Source organism: Phoca vitulina, unplaced genomic scaffold (assembly GCF_004348235.1).
Source record: "Phoca vitulina isolate PV1807 unplaced genomic scaffold, GSC_HSeal_1.0 scaffold38, whole genome shotgun sequence".
NCBI lineage: Eukaryota > Metazoa > Chordata > Mammalia > Carnivora > Phocidae > Phoca > Phoca vitulina.
Window position 1 is genome coordinate 5,082,533 of NW_022589741.1, and position 19,347 is coordinate 5,101,879.

The 19,347-nt window shown below is 40.2% G+C and overlaps 1 protein-coding gene across 3 annotated transcripts in view; it reads left to right on the top strand.

Moving 5' to 3' along the window:
- ELMOD1 (ELMO domain containing 1) overlaps nt 1-13,870 on the top strand; it is a 66,399-nt gene extending 52,529 nt beyond the window's left edge. For 2 of the 3 annotated variants that reach the window (XM_032427765.1, XM_032427767.1), the window contains 3 exons: nt 1,063-1,113; nt 2,819-2,952; nt 12,463-13,870. In XM_032427765.1, the coding sequence (XP_032283656.1) occupies nt 1,063-1,113; nt 2,819-2,952; nt 12,463-12,635 (358 nt within the window). In that variant the 3' untranslated portion in view covers nt 12,636-13,870. The remainder of the gene's footprint in view (nt 1-1,062; nt 1,114-2,818; nt 2,953-12,462) is intronic. The other variant, XM_032427766.1, reaches the window with a different exon arrangement.
- Nucleotides 13,871-19,347: the final 5,477 nt, after the last annotated feature.

A 19,347-nucleotide genomic window follows, 5' to 3' on the forward strand; every position in this document is an offset into this window, starting at 1 on the left:
GTAGGCAGTTACACTTTAAAAAGAGGTGGCATATTTTAACATGAATGAAAGGCAGTTACTTTGAATTACAACTAGTCATTTACAGAGTAGAAAGTACATATAGTTAAACAGCAATTTTGTATCATGTTTTTGTGGTCTTGTGCTGTGTGTATCACATGGGTCTTTTAATGTAGTGTGTGCAAGGTATTATAGAGAACCCTAGTTAGATGGAAGCTAAATGTTCATAACAGTAGTTTTAAAATGTTATTTAGTTCAAATGCTAACCACATTTTTTAGTGTAAAATGAGGATTACATTAGCCAGAGAGGAGTGGAACATGGTTTCTGTTTACAAAACATTGACAGTATGGAGCAGGGGAGAATGGGAAGGACTTGCAAGTCCACAAAGTAAAAGAATGCACGGCAGTATTTTCAGAATACTTCTATGATAGACCCCTTTCTACAAAGTCTTATTCAGAAGCTCAAATTATAAAATGGATCAAAATGGGACTGCTGTGGTTTAGCTGTCTTAGCTTAGACAGAGGAAATGCCATAGGACTTGTGAAAACAGAGTTTTTAAAACCTATATATCCTTCCTTCCTCTCTCCCTGCCTTCATTCCTTTCACTAGTTCACTACTTTATTCAATTGGGCACCTACGGTGAGCCAGACATCACAAATAAGAATGAATAGGATAAATGCCAGGAAATAAAACCAAAGGAGATGCGGTGGGGAATTATGAGAGAGCAAGGGAGCATCTGGTTAGAAGAGACATACCCCATGGAGAAAGTATTGTTTGATAATCGATGATTTCATAAAAAAGTACTTCAGTGTTTCACCTTAAGGACTGTCTCTCACTGCTGCACTAAAGGGAATAAGGGATAAGTAGCAGGGCTTTAAATAATCCCATTTCTGAGCTCCACATAAATTTTACTGTGGATTTTTAATTGATAAAATTTAAATTGATTAGTGTTTGAGAACTGAGTTACAGACATCTCTGCATCTAGTCAGTAGTTTTAATATAAACATTAAAAGAGAAAAGTACCAATTAGAGATTAAATCTTATTTCTTTATTCATTCATTCAGCAAATTCAGCAAAGCAGAATGGGAGAAGAAAAGGATGGATAAAGCAATTGGGTGAGTGTGGGATTTCATATATAAAGGCTGTCAATCAGAACCAGAACCAGGAAAAAAAAAAAATGTCCTAAGAACACTGTAAAAGATGACAAAGATGAAAAATGTCCTAATGGAAATATATAATCCAGTTGAACTTTTAAAAGAACCTGTTTATATATTTTTGGATTTATTTGGGTGATTCTATGGTACTACTTTGCCTTTGACCAACTGACAATCTTTACAAAGTTATAACTATATGGAAATGATTTTCAGAAATCATCATTTAGAGTTATATTTGGTAGGGTAGGGTGGCTTATTGGTTAGGCATCCGACTCGATCTCAGCTCTGGTCTTGATCTCAGGGTTATGAGTTCAGGCCCTGCATTGTGCTCCATGCTGGGTGTGGAGCCTACTTAAAAAAAAAAATAAGTGTAGGGGCGCCTGGGTGGCTCAGCCGTTAAGCGTCTGCCTTCCGCTCAGGTCATGGTCCCAGGGTCCTGGGATCGAGCCCCGCATCGGGCTCCCTGCTCAGCGGGAAGCCTGCTTCTCCCTCTCCCACTCCCCCAGCTTGTGTTCCCTCTCTCACTGTGTCTCTCTCTGTCAAATAAATAAATAAAATCTTTAAAAAATAATAATAATATAAATAAATAAATAAGTGTATCTGGTAGGGTTTTTTTTAAGGATTTTTATCAAGTATCAGGCTATTAGATTATACATTTACTTTATTAGTTTTTTTTTTAATGCCCCATTTCATTCAAAAATATTTCTGAATGGAGACTCCTTTTTTTTATGTGCTGGATTTATATTTCCCACAGACTTAAGACCTCAATTCCATTTAATTTTTGTTTTTTGTTTTTTAAATATTTTTATTTATTTATTTATTTGACAGAGAGAGAGAGAAATAGCAAGAGCAGGAGCACAAGCAGGGGGAGTGGGGGAGGGAGAAGCAGGCTTCCCTCCGAACAGGGAGCCCGACGTGGGGCTCGATCCCAGGACCCTGGGATCATGACCTGAGCCGAAGGCAGACGCTTAACAACTGAGCCACCCAGGCGCCCTTCCATTTAATTTTTGGTAGCCATGTAGAAAAGGAACTAGGAAATATACCCTGAGTGTCAAGATACTTAAATTTTGCCTCATTTTAAAAGAAATATATGACTTATTATGGAAAATATAGAAAATGCAGGAAAGGAAACAAAAAAAATCACCCCTATATTATTCCTCTAACATAGCATAGTAATATTTGGGGGCACTTCATTCTTGCCCTCTTTTTGTGCACATGTGTGAGCATGTAATAAAACGTAGCTTGTTTCATACATAATGTTTCCAACTTAAATAGTCTTTAGGAATACAGTATTTGTTGGCTGTAATATGAGATTGCCATAATTTATTTCACCAGTCATCTTTTTTTAGAATATCTGAATAGTTCCCATGTCTTTGCCATTATAAATAATGCTATAATGAGTATCCTTGAATATAAAGCTCTTTGTTTCTGATTTTTTTTTCTCTCATATATTTGGAAATAGAATTACCAAATCAAAGCATATGGACTCTTAATTCCCTTGGTTACATTACGGGCATTTTCTAGTAAGTTACAACATTCAGGGTAAAGATTGGGTAGAAAGGGAATGGCAACCTGCCACTCTGATAATTTAGCAGCAATTTAAAAATCAGATTATTTTTAAATGCTTATGTGACATGCAGTTGGTTTTGTGGTTTGCACTTTGCAGGTACTCATTTGCAATTGTGGGCATCAATATAACTGATCTGGCATATAATCTACTGGTGAGCGGAGCTCTAAAAACTCACTTCTACAACATCGCCCCAGAAGCTCCAACACTGTCTCATTTCCAGCAAACATTCTGTAAGTGTCCTGTTGCTGAATTATCAATACAGTTACTATGGAACATTCTATGCAAGGGGCAAAGCTGAGAGATCTTTGCAATTTGGCTGCTTTGGGATCTTTGAACTTCCCCTTTGGTTTTGATTTTGTTGTTGTTTTCTCATTCAGAAACCTCGAGTAATATTTTCAGGCATTGTGGATTTTTCTCTTTCCCAGCTCTTGCATAATATCCACTCTATCAACTTCTGGTCTGGGTATCTCTCTCCCTCTGATGCAGCATGGCATAGCACTCGAGAGTGCAGGCTCGGAAGGCAGCCCGAGTTGATTCCCAGATCTATGTTTACCAACCTCTCTAAGCCTTGGTTATGTCAGGTATAAGATGAGTCCTTTCCTCATAGAGTTGCTATGAAGACAAAGTGAGATCATGGGTAAGAAGTTCTAATGAGCTCGCTCCCTAGTTAGTGCTCAGTGAGCATTAGAAAGAGGAGATGTCGGTGTAGCGGGTGGTGCTGATGGCCGTGGAGCTCCATGGCATTATCTCCCTGCTACCACTAGTACCGCTACAGAAGCAAGTACTAATGAGGGCCATCCTTTGGGTTTGCAGGTACACTGAGGTTTCAGAAGATAAAAACCGAGACTCTATGACAGAGTCCTGGGACAGTGTTTTCTATTCTTAGAGAGAGAATCCTAAAATCTGAATGTCATTGTGACCCTTGTGGGCCAGACACAAACTGGTTTGGAGGAACGTGGAAAGATGTTCCAAGTCACTAAGCAATCCAGGCAATTTAAAGGAGAAATGTCATTTAAACCATTTAAACCATGCTTACTGCTCTGAGGGCCTTGTACCCAGACTTTCTTAGAAATTTTCTAAGAAAATTTCAAAGTTTTTCTTCTCTTTTAAACTTTTTCAGCTCTTCTGTTAATTTGCTGAGCAGGTCTGCCACTCTAACTATGGTTAAGACACAGCTGTTCATCCCAAATCCACTCTGGGGAATACTGTTCCCCACTTCATTTTTACAATGTGACAGAGTTAACAGCAATTTCTTTTATCTAAACTCCTAAATTAATAGTGATTATGTTATCTAGGATTTTGTCTTTTTTAGTGTCTGCTTAATCAGGACTTCTGGTTAGAGATGGCATAATTAATGCATGCATTATGCTCCTTTTGAAATTTCACTAAAGTTAACGTAAAAGGATTTTTCCAAGAAAGCATAAACCCACAAGGACAGGAAAAATCAGGAACAAGGCAGGAAAAACCTCATTTTGGAAGCTGAAAAACAGGTGACGTGATAACTGATTTAGTAGTCCTGAGGAAGCAAATCCCAAATAGGCAGTGTGGAAAAGTAAGAAGCAACCTGATTTATTCCATGGGACCTCCCAGAAGGTTCAGGAATTGGCAGCATTAGGTGTCTCTGGAAATAGGGCTGAAGGCAGGATCAAAAACAGCAAGACTGCTTGAAAATATGTTAAGAAACTCTTAGAGGCCCAAATCCCCTTCCCTAGGACACAGCTTCTGTCCTTCCCTGCCCCCCAGGAGAGGCTGGTGGATTATTCTCTAGAGAGTTAAAAATAACATGTCTCTGGTCTGATGAGAATCAGGTACAGCTGTGGGCAAACCACACTGAAAGTGATGATGGGCACTGAGTCATGCAGGCGGCTTCTCCCCCACTCCTCTAACTTCGGCAGCCAGTCACGAGGCTGACAGGGCCTTCTCTGGGTTATCGGAGCAGCCCGACAGAAAACAGCTGAAGATGCTGACCTCTGGGTTTCCCCAGTGAAACAACCCAGCCATAGCACTCTACAGTCATGCTCACTCTCAAAAAGCCCTACTTACATGCCCAGAGCTTCCAATAAGCTTTTAGTCCCTGGCTTTTTATTTAGTAAAAAATATTAAGACAGCCAAGGATTATCAGATGTCTTAGTTAAAAACATGTCCTCAAATTCTTTGACACTCCTTCCATTAAGAGCTAGGGTTTATTTGTTCCTCTTACCCCTTGAATCTGGGCTGACCAGTTGGCTGGCCAGTAGAATATAGCAGAATTGACACTATGTGCCTTCCAAAACTATGCTAGAAGAGGTTTTTGCCTGGTTCTCAGGGACCGAGCTGCTTTTGAAGGCATGAGCCCCATGTAACGGATCTGATCTCTACATGCTGTGAGGAAGTCTAGGACATATGGCGTAGCCATATGTAGGTGATTTCACTGACAGCTCCAGATGAGGTCCCAGCTGATAGCTAGTGTCCCCACAAACATGTGAAGATACCTCCACGTGATTCGTGCCACCAGCTATCAAGTCACCACACCCTTCAGGTCTTCAGACATTGAGTGGAGACTCCAGTTGAGACTCCAGACATTGTGGAATAATCCCTCTTATGCCCTTTCTGAATTCCTAATCCACTGAATTCATGAGTGTATTAAAATGGTTGTTTTAAGCCACTGGATTTTGGAATAATTTCATAAGCAGTACTAGATAACAAGAACAGTAATGAAAGCCTCAAGCATGAAAGAGTCCAAACAAGCAGAAATAAAGCCACTAGAAGGAAATAGAAACCATGCAGGGAGAGAAAAACTTCAAAACTATGTATCATTAGTATCCCCAAGGAATTAAGAAATTGTAATTATGAAACAAGAACAAGGTGCTACAGAAAGAACATTCAGAAGACAAAAGAGTGCTCTTAGAAATTAAAAATCAAATAGCAAAAATTAAACACCAAAAAGGATTAGAAGATAAAGCTGAAAACACTCCCATAAAGTAGAACAAAAAGTATAGATGAAAAATAGAAAATAAAAGTCAAGATATTAAAGGACCATTTTAGAAGTCATATATAAAAATGGAATTTCCAGAAAAAGAACAATGACACTAAAGGGAGGGAATCAAAGATGTAAATCAAGAAAAATTTCCAGAACTAAAGGATGAGTTTTCATATTTAAACTAGTAAGCACCAGCATAACAGATTAAAATAGATTCATACCCAAGGTCCATATCACTATGAAATTTTATGACATCAGAAAGAGATGATTCTAAAAGTTTCCAAAGCTGCCACATGAAGAATTGGGAATCAAGATGACACTGGAATTCTCAACAGCAACATTGTATTCTAGAAGACAGTGGAATAATGTATTCAAAAATTTAAGAGAATATTTTTTAAAATCTAAGGGCATATGATTTCAATTTAGATTTCTATACCCAGGCTAACTTCCCAATTAAGTGTGAGAGAACAATAAAGATATTTTTTAAATGCAAGGTCTTAAACATTTTACCTCCTTGTACCATTATTAGGAAGATCCTGAAGGGTATGTTTTCATAAAGAGAGTAATCCTGAAAGGAATACGTGGGGTCCAGAGAGCAGGAAATCTATCACAGGAACCAAGTGAAGAGAATCTTCAAGGATGAAGGTGAAGGGAAAGCCCAAGGTGGTATCTGTGCAGCAGGATGAGAATAATAAATCTAGATTTTAGCAGGTCGGAGGCTCTGGTAGAGACTCTTTGAAGAATATGAAATTGATGGAATATCTACTGTTTGAATACACTGCAAAGATGCTGGCATAGCTTAGAGTCCAGTGGGTGAAAACTAAGCAAATAAACAGAGAGGGCAGTTGGTAATACAGCACAAAGAAAATTGTTAGAAAATATGTGATAATGTGGTTGGAATGGGTGAAAGGGAGCTAAATCTTCATCTTCTTATAAAGGAAGCCCAAAAAATCAAGCAATGGCAATCATGTTATATAGAGCTATGGAGGTCGATAATCAGAAGAATCAGCACAAGAATTGATATGTTCCTTTAAGGAAGCAATAATTAAGGCAGGAGGTGCTGCTGGTTTTGTGGTTTTTTGTAACAAGACTTGTTAAACTATGAGACTCTATAAACTATGTGCATGTATAACTTAAGATAAAAATGAAGAGCAAATTTAAGAATACATATACCTTATAACTTGTTAAAAATGGAAAATTAAAGTCCCTTACATATGTGATTATAGCTCCTACTTTGACAACTAGATGATTATATTCACTTTGACCACTTCTGACAGATATTGAAGTTTTACTACAGATCAGGTTCTGTGCATCTAAAAAAATAATTAAAACATAGGGGAAGAATTTTGTAATTGGGAAGTAAATGTACTGTTTTTAAAAACTGAAAAGTCTTATGACTGGCACAGCTCACTCAGTCTGGGAGTCGAGGAAAACTTCCCAAAGCAAATGCCACTTTCCATGAGACCTGAGGGATGAGTGGCAGGAAATCAAGAAATGGTGGCTGAGTGGTCCAGCCACAGGGGGTGGCACAGCAAAGGCCACAAGACAAAGAACATGGTGGACTCAAGAAACAGAGCATAGGGTTTGAGGAGGCAGGTGATAGAGCTGACAATAATAAGAGCAGGGATGGGGAGGTGAGGGGCACTTATCTTGAAGAGCTTTGTAAACCATTTGAAAGAACATCAACAGTACGTGCACCCCGATGTTTATAGCAGCAATGTCCACAATAGCCAAACTATGGAAAGAGCCCAGATGTCCATCGACGGATGAATGGATAAAGAAGATGTGGTATATATATACAATGGAATATTATGCATCCATTAAAAGGAATGAAATCTTGCCATTTCCAACGATGTGGATGGAACTGGAGGGTATTATGCTGAGCAAAATAAGTCAATCAGAGAAAGACATGTATCATATGATCTCACTGATATGAGGAATTCTTAATCTCAGGAAACAAACTGAGGGTTGCTGGAGTGGGGGGTGGGGTGGGAGGGATGGGGTGGCTGGGTGATAGACATTGGGGAGGGTATGTGCTATGGTGAGTGCTGTGAATTGTGTAAGACTGTTGAATCACAGACCTGTACCTCTGAAACAAATAATACATTACATGTTAGAAAAAAAAAAAGAAGAAGAAGAAGATAGCAGGAAGGGAAAAATGAAGGGGGGGAAATTGGAGGGAGAGAGGAACCATGAGAGACTATGGACTCTAAGAAACAAATGGAGGGTTCTAGAGGGGAGGTGGGTGGGGGATAGGTTAGCCTGGTGATGGGTATTAAAGAGGGCACATACTGCATGGAGCACTGGGTATTATACACAAACAATGAATCATGGAACACTACATCAAGAACTAATGATGTAATGTATGGTGATAAACATAACATAATAAAAAAAAAAGAACATCAACAGTAGATAAATAAGTCCCCTTGCTTTGCTTCCCTACCCCTTGTACGTACCCTATTCTATATTTACCATGCTTTTTAGGGAAGCCAGGGAAGCAGTTTTGAGGGAAAATAGAATGAGTTTTAGTTTCAGGCATACTGGGGGTGAGTTCCTTTTGGGAAATCCACATGTAGCTAAACAGTAGACATTCCAATGGAAGGCCCTGGAGCTCTGAGGAATTCCAAGGGCAGATTTGGGATGCATGAGCATTGAGGAGAAAATCAGAGCCACACAGTGTGGGAACTCTGGCAGGAGAAAATCAAAATTAGAATCATAGGAATTGACATTTAAAGACAGGCATTTTGTTGTTTGTATTCACTACCTCAGCATAGAGCCTGATACAGAGTAAGTACTCAGTAAATATTTGTTGGATGATTGGATGGATGGATGGATGGATGGGAAGCTAAAATATTGGATAATGTCTTTTGTGGAAGAAAGGAAGTCTAGTTCCTCATGGAAAATTTAGCCTTGGCCCTGAATGGATAGGCTTTCAAGACAACCCTAGCCCAGGTGAGTAGCATGCAATAGGGTTACTTATTTCCCAAGGCCCTCACCAGGTTTTAGAAAGAGCAGCAATCCCCCAATAATTGGGGTGTAAGCAGAGGGACTCATGCCTCTCCAGAGGAAGCAAACCATGCCCTGAATTCACTGTTCCTCTATCAGACATGATCAGTTCTGCACGTTTCCTCTGTAATATTCTTGCAATTACCTGTGTCCTTGCTTATGTCTCTGCTGTCTACTAACTGAATGCAGTGAAGCAAAACTAAGATACATTCAAGCAACAACAAATACACTGCAGGCTTGGGTTGGAAAGCCAAATTAGTATTCTAAACAGGTATTTCATCTAGGTGAAAAAATGTAAGAAACTAATGGCTCTATCATTCTGACTTTATAGTATTACTCAGTGAATACTGCACTGCCAAGGCAGTGTGCTACAAAAACTGCATTCCATCTAAAGCCCCACGGAACATACAGTTCCACTGAAATGAAGTAAGGCAAGGTGTAGTGAGCACAAGGGAAGTATAATGATCAGAAGAGGAAAAAGAATGATCTTTCCTTTGACCTTCAGAAGAAGGGACTATTCAGTAAGAATAAGAACCAGGGAAAGAGAATACACTAGGAAAGGCAGCAGGTACAGTGGTGAAAAGTCAGCTGATTTCGAGTTCTCGCTTCCAGCTTCCAGCTATATGGTGTAACTGTACGCTATTCAAATATCTTTTCTAAGCCCCATGTCCTCATCTGTTAAATGAAGATACATCTACACTACCCACTCCACAAAGAATTAAGAGACTATAAGCAATAGCCTGGCCTCTGTTTCCTCCCTCTACTTTCCACGCCATCTTGTTAGCTTCCTTAGCTACTAAATCATTGGCTGAAATTGTCTACCTGGGTGTCTCTCCCCAAGAGACAAGAGAATTGGGGAGCCCAGGAACTCTACCTTTTTCTTGTATCTGCTGCATATTTGTTAACTGGCAGATGAGCCAACTGATCAATTGACCAAGTGGATAAATGAACACTCTGTAATGTTATAAAAATGAGTGGAGTATTATAATTATAAATGTACCCTGGAAGCCAAGCCACCATTTCTGCATTTTGATTAAAATCATGTTATACAATCTGTATTTTCCTGGTAGGATAGAGAGAATCTGCAAGCTTTACAGCTTCACTTTTGTACCCTTAAGAGGAGGGATCCTGAGAATAGTGTCAGATTGTTAACCACCCCACCCCTAGTCTTATCCTTGCCTTTTTTTTTTTTCTTGCCTACCTTTTAACCCTTTCAAAATGTTTTTCTGTAATTGCATGTAAGGTAGAAAAATGAGGAAACCAAATGGATCTGCATTCTTTTAACACTCTGCACCACACTAGATCACCATTCGAGTGAGTTGCCAGCATACAAGCACACTGTTGAAGAGTATTTTTATACATATGATGCAAAAGTGAATTCTTCATTAAAAGATAATTTTCACAGTACCTGTTCATTATTGTCAATAAGAGTAAAGACCTTATCACTCATGAGATAATAATGAGATTCTTTTAACTCATCATGTATGATTTTATTTCATAGTATTATGAATTAGTATTAGAAGCCTGACTCTATATACAAAACAGCTCAGATGTGTTTATTTGAGCTGAGAGGCCAAGTCAGGAAAATTATGTATTTTATATAGCACAGGAAGAAGAAATTATAAGTAGTCATAGATTTCACTTAAAACATAAAAATATAATATTTAGGAAAAAGCCAAGGGAACTTAAAAAGAGGGCATCTTTTAGAGCAATGGATCTCAAATTTTAGTGACCTGAGATTCATCTTACTGCACTGCAGCTGAATCTGGGATGGGAGGTCTGCATTTTTAAAAAAGTACCCCATAGCATTCGTGGGATACTTTAGGAGTTTGCCCAGTCACTGAAATGGACAGATGATTGAATTCTTTTGGTTGAATAAGGTACTGAGATTAAGGGGAACCACTTCCTCTTGGTGTGCACTAAACCCAGCAGAATAGTAAACAGATTCCCAGTCATGGCACGTGAAAAATGGTGAGGAGAAACAGGGATGCTTAACCTGGAAAAGGGAGAAGCTCAGGGCATAAGAGACACTTCAATTACCTGAGTTGGAGAAGGACTGAATTTGTTCCAAGAAATACAGGGTAACAGATTTTGGCCCAGTGTGAGGAAAAATCCTTAAGAATCAGGTTCTTCATCCATGGGACAGGTTAATGTCAGTGTTGTCACAAGAAGAGCTCAAGGCTGGAAGCTGCCTCCGGGACTCCCAGCACCAGATAGAGCAGAGATGGACTGGACAGCTCCTGGGATTGCTGATACCTGTGATCTGGGGCTTCCCTGACGTTATCAGGTGCCCGTAACAGTGGCAGTGGGCCCTGGAGTGTGGCCCAGAGGCATGTGAGTGAGGGTTGGTGGGTGTCCCCATCAAGAGATATTAAAAACAGTCACATCAGTTAATATGTGTGGAGGGCCCAAAGATAATCCAATCCTAAAAAAATGCAATGGTCAAACCCCCAAAAAAGTAAAATAAGTTTTCTCTCTCCTTACTACCTTTCTTCCTGTAGTTGTAGAGAGACCATATACTTAAAAATGTATAAGCATATTTAACAGTGTAATGAATGAGAAACCCAGGTGTGTTTGTGGAAGTGGACCAGTATCTGGAAGTGTGTTGGGGGTGGGAAGGAAGGTCACTTCTAATTTTGTATTACAGTGAGATATGGTAAAGATTTTAAAATATATGTTTACAGACCTATGTTAAAGGTTTTCTCATAAGTAGCTAGTTACTAGAAAAACAAATGGCATTCATTTTTTTTTTTTACTATTAGCATTGAGAATGTTTGTTCTCAAATTCTCTCCCCATGCCCCTTATCATTTCTGCTGCTCACTCCTTCCTGTGGAGGTGGGAGGGCTAGGATTCAAACCAGGTTTCTAGCTTCAGAATCCTTGCTCCTATATTCTGCTCCTTCTAATGCTAAAACCAAGAAGAGCTTCTGTAATGTTCGATTTTTTAAACTAGAATTATTTCCTTAAATGCTTTGCTTCTAATATATGAGACACTTGAGCTTGTAATAGGTTTACTACATACAAATATCTATTATTGTCTTTTTAAAAAACTATTCACATTTCAATTCTGAATGTGGTTGGGGGAGGGTGCACAGTGGGGAGACAGAACACAGTGAATAGATTCAAATACTTAACATTTATTCCAAAAATGTTTCCAATCCAGATCATTCATAGATAACACTTTTGAGACAGAGAAGTATTTGAATACAACATTATGCTTCAGAGCAAGAAGGTCTTATTAACAATTTCATGTAGTTTAATGACCAGTCTGTGTTTTTCAGAGTTGATTTACAATTTTTATTGTCTCACAATAGACTGTCAGAAGCCATTTGTTTGATCTGTCAGAGTAATTTAAAACTTTACTCAAATCAAATATCAAGAGAAAAAAAGCTGAGTGGAGTAATTTTGAAAAATCAGACCATTATTTTAATTTAATCAGGAGGGGAAGGATGAAGTAGTCACTGTCGGCCTTTCGGATTATGTTCCAGATGTGATTCATATTCAAGAGATGGCAGAACTGATTTGTCTTCCTCCTTGGGAAGAGTAAGAATAATTCCAGGACCAATTGCAAAAGTCTTGCAGATTGGTAGCTTCTACTGCACTAGTTTTAAAGAATAATCTTTAACAGTAATATTTGCTGCATTTTGATCTCTTCTTTGAGCTCCGTGGTTGCTGTCATTTGGTCTGACATCTCTTTCAGCATTCAGTGATTTTGAATGTAATTAAGGACTTTTTTTTTTCTCCTGCATTCTTATCACTGTCTTATTTCTAACAGGCTATTTGATGCATGAGTTTCATAAGTTTTGGATTGAAGAGGACCCCATGGACATAATGGAATTCAATCGTGTGCGGGAGAAATTCCGCAAGAGGATCATAAGACAGCTGCAGAACCCAGACATGGCGTTGTGCCCACACTTTGCTGCCTCAGAAGGTTTAATCAACATGTAGTCACCCACGCTGGTTTTAACGGATACCCTAGAACACTGCCTCATTGTCGTGTTAGATCCTGCTTAGGTCCCAGCTCACACACTGAATGCACAGTGATTGTATGCATGCCTTCTGGTGCAGTATTTTCATCTCTTGGTCATAATTACCAGATCCCCAGATACCACTGTTTCTGGAGTATCTGTCATCCAGTGACCGTTCATATTGTGGCATTATGCAGTGTTACATTTGCCTTGACACCCAGGTATGGAGAGAGTTTTCTATTTTTTTAGATTGTTCTCCTCCCCCTCATAATTCAGCACTGAAGAACTGTATTTCTCTAGCTGTATTTTGTATGCAAGAGATTTAGCTGAATCTTGTTCTGTGAAAGCCTTTTAATTTACTGATATGTTTCATGACTACTGCTGCTAGCTCTTCAGGCCAGGTTCACGCTTGGATCTCACTCCACTAAAGTGTATGACTTTCAAACAATACAGACAGACACATGATAAGCCAAACCATTCCTGCAAACACAGCCGCGCCTCGTGAAAATGTAACAAGGCTTACAAGAAGCAGATTTAGGTAGGTGCTGTTTTTGTTTGAAGAACCGCAGAATTATATTGTAACTTCCCCCAGCTGCAACTGTGTCATAGTCATATGGATACCAAATAATTTTATTCCCATAATTTTACTGGCTTGGATGCCTAAATATGTTTATGATGCTTGGAGCCTCAGAAAAGAAGTATGCATACTTCAAAAGCTGCAAAAGGTTTTTCACTGCCTGCCTCTTGCTGAACTCAGAGTTACACCCTGGCACTGTTCTGATCCAAGCATCTTTGCTTGGGGAACTGAGTGCTGACTGGTTTGTTTTCAATGTCAAGAGGTTATATCAAAAAACAATTTGCAAGAAAATGTGTTGCAAGAGAGGGATCTAAGCTGTGTCCTTCTGTAATATTTCTTGAAAATAATGACCTTGTCTTGTATCAGTGAAAAAAGTAAATTGCTTGGAAGGGAAAAAACATCAAATCATTCCAAAACTGCTAAAAATCATTTTAAAAATCATGATTTAGTTTGGAATTATGATTGTAGTCTGTTGAATAGTATTTACCGTGGCATTTCATACCCATGGTATTTTATACCTTCTGACTATCAATTTTAGTATTATTAGACATTTGTGTGATCACTTGCTTATTTAAATGAAGTCTGGGTCCTGCCTAACTGTCAGTTATATGAATAAATTACATGTCATTCTACTGTAACGTATAGTGGATTTCATTTTAATATTTTTGTGCTTGTACAGATTCTGAATATGCAAATATATGAGTGGGTAGAGTGTCAAAGACAGACGACCTAGAGCTGAATATAAATCATGCCATCATTCAGAGTAACCAGGTGTAAATTAGAGTGTGTCATGTCTGACAGACTTCTTTTATTTAATGTTGAGGCCTGATGGTGCTTTAATTGAAAGAGTAAGATCCAGCTTCTTCTTTGTAACTTCCTATAAAGCCTGGTTTATCTACAGCTAGACAATGATAAAGGCAACATGAAGCTGCCTTTTGTTTCCTTGTCCCTTCTAGCTCCTTGGGGACTGTGCATACTTTCTCTCTCAGCTGCGTACCAGGTGGCAGCATTCTGCATTGCAACTCTTACGGCCCTGTGCCCTTCGACAGAATGGAGAAGGGAAGGAGTTGATGAACGCGTGATGTGTATCGTGAGGAATGACAAGAATACAGATTCCTCTCCAGGGTGAGGATGTGTGAACCCGCTAAGTGGCCCGTCCCGGGAGCCGTGAGCGTGCGCCGCAGCTGCAGCTGCTGAGCGTGCGGACAGCTCTCCACTTCACTACAGCCTTTGTCAGCCACGTGTGCGTCCGTCTCCTGCTCCCCACCAGGGCCCCGTGTCACTGCCGCGGCTTGATAGTATGTGGCATTTACACCAGCTCATGTCTCTTCTGCTCAGGTAGACACAGTTGATGGTAACAAAGTCGGGAGTTTTCCCTCCCAGCTCCTTGCATCTCTCTCTGTTGTACCCTAACATGGCTGCACAATTTTAGGATGCGCAAACTGCCAGCTCCTTCCAGTTCTGAGTATTATTAGACTTCTCGTTCACACCTCTTTGTGAAAGATGCGTTCTACCCAGTAACCGGAGGTGAGGTGAGAAAAAGAAGAGAAGAAGGTTTCAAAAGCATAAAAAAATGTGTGATGTGTATGCGTTTTCCTCTTGAGCATTCTTAGCTTGCTTATCCTTATTCCGCCGAACAAGGGTTGACCACTTAAAATGTAAATTATGTAGCAAGCCTCTCACAAGTTTTCCAAAACACTGCTTGCTATGATAAACACATTCCGGTTTGTACCACAGAAAGAAAACTCTTTGAAGCACCATTTTTGAAAATTATGACTTCCATTTGACTTTCCTTATCACAGTTCTTATTATTATAACTGAAAAAATAGTTTTTGCCTGATAAACCCACCATCTTTTCCACTTGAAACAAAACTTAAATACATATCTATCCCAAAATGTAGGATGACCTTACAATATATCTTCCAAAGCTCACGACACTTTTGAGAGAAAAAGAGAATGCTGTTAATAATTTCTTCAGGACAACGGCGTGAACTGGGACAGTATAAGAAAACTGAGATGTCAGACATTAAGTAGGGACTGTCTACCCACAACTCAGACAAATGCAACCTGATTTTTTCACATTCAAGCTTCTGGCAGAAGTATATCACAGGGATACAGATATTTTGATATCTAGGATATTACCCAACATCTTAAAGACCCATCAAGAGGCACAAGCTTCATCTGAGAAGCTCACATGAATAGGCTAGGCTTATTTATAGAAAGCAGTAGGGAAACAAAACCCAGCAATCAAACTCCATGGCCCTAAATTAGCTTGATCTGTAAACAGATGGGGCCAGATCCAAACCGAAGAAATATCAGGAGCAGACCCAAGTTGGTAAAGTGTGGGGATCAGGCATGAGAAATAGAAGGAAAAGGGGACAGGAAAAAAAAAAGTGTCAGCTAGGTCCATAGCCATACCTAGGAAACTTTGAGCCACGGTGACATACTCTATCAAAGCAATGCTTCTAACTCTTCAGGGAGCTTGAAGTAACTGCTCTAATCTGGAAACAAAATGGCAGAAAAGCAGAATCAAGTATAACATCAAGTCCTAGAATGACAGAGATTCTAGTATGGTTTCCATTTCAGAGTGAACATTTAGTGAGTGCTGATGCTATGTGCCAGGACCATGCTAGCCTTTATTTGTATTAGTTCATCTCCTCAACAACATACAAAGTGAAATTGCTTCCTTCTTTTTCTAGACAAACAGGCTTAGAGAATCAAATATATTGCCACGGGTCTCAAGAAAACAAAATATCACCTCACACAGCAAAATGTTGAAGATGTGGAGAAAAGGGAACCCAGGTGCACCGTGGGTGGGAATGCAAACTGGGGCAGCCACTCTGGAAAACAGTGTGGAGGATCCTCAAAAAATTAAAAATAGAACTACTCTATGATCCAGCAATTCCATTTCTGGGTATTTATTCAAAGGAAATGAAAACACTAACTCAAAAAGATATCCGCAAACCCAAGTTCACTAGAGCATTACTTAAAATAGCCAAGACATGAAAACAAGTGTCCATCGAATGATGAATATATATATATATATGCCATGTTTTCTTTATTCATATATTTTACACACACACACACACACAATGGAATATTATTCAGCCAAAAAAAGAAGGAAATTCTGACATTTGTGACAACATGGATGGAACCTGAGGGCATTATGCTAAGTGAAGTAAGTCAGACAGAAAAGCAAATACCTTATGATCTCACTTATATGTGGAATCTAAAAAAAAGCCTGAACTCACAGATACATATTGTGGTTGCCAGAGCAGGTGGTAGGGTAAAGGTGGTCAAGAGGTACAAAAAAGTAGTAGTAGTAAGTGGCACAGCTAGATCTTGAACCCAGGGCCTTAATCCCTGACTTGTAACCATGCTGTCTCCCTAACGAATTATTCTCTATTGCCCAGGGTAGATTATAAACTTAAGTATACAACCTACCTCCCAAGTGATAATATATATGTAAAAACAGTTCTTGCTCAGGTGTCTTTAGGATGAATTCATACACTGCAGATCACAAATGCTGCCATACTGTCCCTCAGGACTTCTCCCATTTTTGGTTAGAATGTCTTTCTTGATACACAAAGAACGATTTTTACAGGACTGTGAGCTCTCTCTCCTGATCTCTGTCTCCCCCAAGAGTCATGGAGCCTGCACACCACCTCCAGGCTCCCCTGTGGGAACTTCAGTGAGGTTCCTCCATGCAATGTGCTCACACAGATGCTTAGGAGAGAGGGCAGGGCAGGATTACAAAAAATAAAATGTTGACTTAGTACCTTCCTATTATTTTATCTATTGTGTACCTGGCACTGTGGTCTGCTTTGCAAAAGAGGCCATAGATGAAAAGTTTATGGTGGGGCACCTGGCTGGCTCGGTTGGGTAAGCGTCCAACTCTTGGTTTCTGCTCAGGTCATGATCTCAGGGTCATGATATCAAGCCCCGCATCAGGCTCTGCACTCAGCACGGAGTCCGCTTGAGATTCTCTCTTTTCCTCTGCTATTCCCCCTACTCATGTAAGTGGGCTCTCTCTCTCAAATAAATAAATAAATAAATAAATAAATAAATAAATAAATGTATGTGGCAAAGAGAAGAGAAAGCTGAGCTTCAGCTTGTAAAGCAACAGTTGAACCCCCTCCATCATGCAAGGTGGGTTAAGGGAGGTCCCTTTAAGACTGCCACCTACCATAACAATAGCTCAGATGCATTCCACAGCATTGAAAGGCATGGGTCTTGGAATAGACTTTATTAGGAATATTTCTAAATCAAGGATTAGCAAGACGAAACAAGATATGAGTGCATCCCATGTCCCAAGGCATACCAGGGCCTGTGTGCTACGCTAGACACACTGTAGGTCTGAGTGGGGGTGAAGAATCCCGATCCCCCTGTTGTCCTCCCTTCTTTTAGGGCAAGCCTGAAAGCAACCATGGGGGAGGTGGTGATCTGACAGGATCACTTTGTACCCAGGCAGTCTGGATCTGGCTGCCAGCTGCCCTGCCCCTGCAGACCATGGGATGTGCGGGACGTTGCCCTGGGGAAGGAAATCTCTGGTCCTAATGAAAGGTAAGCAGATGCAACCCCTTCTGAAGGGAGAGAAAAGAGCCTTCAGGCACAGATAGTTTGGTCAGGCAGCCCAAAGAGAGTTTGTGAGTTCTTTTTTGACAAATCTCATCATATCACACCCACATACACTTACATTTTAGATATATTAGCTCTTCTATGCCAAGTGTGTAGCAATTAACAAGGAATAGGGACATCAGCAGCCTCTCGGTATATGATACTAAAAGTTAAATAATCTGCTTTTGGTCAAGTTTTTACTATTTCTGCAAAGTACAGCAGGGAAAACTGGCAGTCAGAAGACCCACATTGCAGCGTACCTGCTTCTAGCCTTCTTTAGGCCAGTGACTTGCCCTCTGTGACTTCGCTTTTATCATCCGTAACAGAAAAATAATAATGACAGCTCCTCTTCAGACGATTATTGTTAAGAGTAAAATCAAATAAGCTCTCATTAATTAAAGTGCTTGGGAAACTCCAAAGTACTGGTTAAACACATGTTTAATTACGGTTGGTATTTTATCCATTTGGTTTTTGGCTATGAGCTTACTCTAACAGAAAAGCTATAAAATTTGTCCTTGTAGCCAGTGTCCCCCATTAATTCAATTCAGCAAATATTTATTGAGCACTCACTTTGTGCCAGGCATCATGCCAAGACTGGGGATAAAATGGGAAACAAGACAGTGTCCTTGGTCTCACAGACCTCATCATCTAAACAGCACCTTCTTGTCAGATGTGGTCCTTGGGCCAGCGGCAGGAGCACTGCTAGAAATGAATCGTCGCGGAGCGCCTGGGTGACTCAGTCGGTGAAACGTCGGCCTTCGGCTCAGGTCATGATCCCAGGGTCCTGGGATCGAGTCCCGCATCGGGCTCCCTGCTCAGCAGGGAGCCTGCTTCTCCCTCTGTCTCTCTCTCCCCCTCTGCCTTTCTCCTGCTCATTCTCTAATTAATAAAATCTTAAAAAAAAAAGGAAATGAATCACTGCAACCCCTCCCCAGACCTACTGAACAAGAATCATGTAACACCCTCCTCAGCCGGTTCATGTGCACTTTTAAGTTTGACAAACACTGCTCTAGAGGGTATTGATCCTGTCACTCTCCACTGAAACCTGACAAAGACTACACCTCAACTGTTAATGGTTTAGAAATCAATCAAACATCCCCTTTGTTTTCCCACAGCTTTCTCTGGAGCAAAGAAGGACTACATGTTCTGTTGTCATCCTCTTCCAAGTGCAGACAGGAGTCAATGTGGAAGAGGAGGGCTGTGAGGGACTGGATATCTGTGTCCCTCAGTACACTGTGTCCCCTTCATATGCTGAAATCCTAACCCCACTGTGATGGTCTTAGGAGGTGGGGCCTTTGGGAGTGATTAGGTCATGAGGCTTCGTGGATAGGAAGAGACATGAGAATCTCTCTTCTCTTTCTCTCTCTCTCTTCCTCTCTCTCCCTGACGGTACAATAGGAGGGTGGCCATCCAGCAGACCAAGAAGAGTGCCCTCACCAGACACTGGATCTGCTGGTACCTCAATCATGGACTTCCCAGCTTCCAGAACTATGAGAAA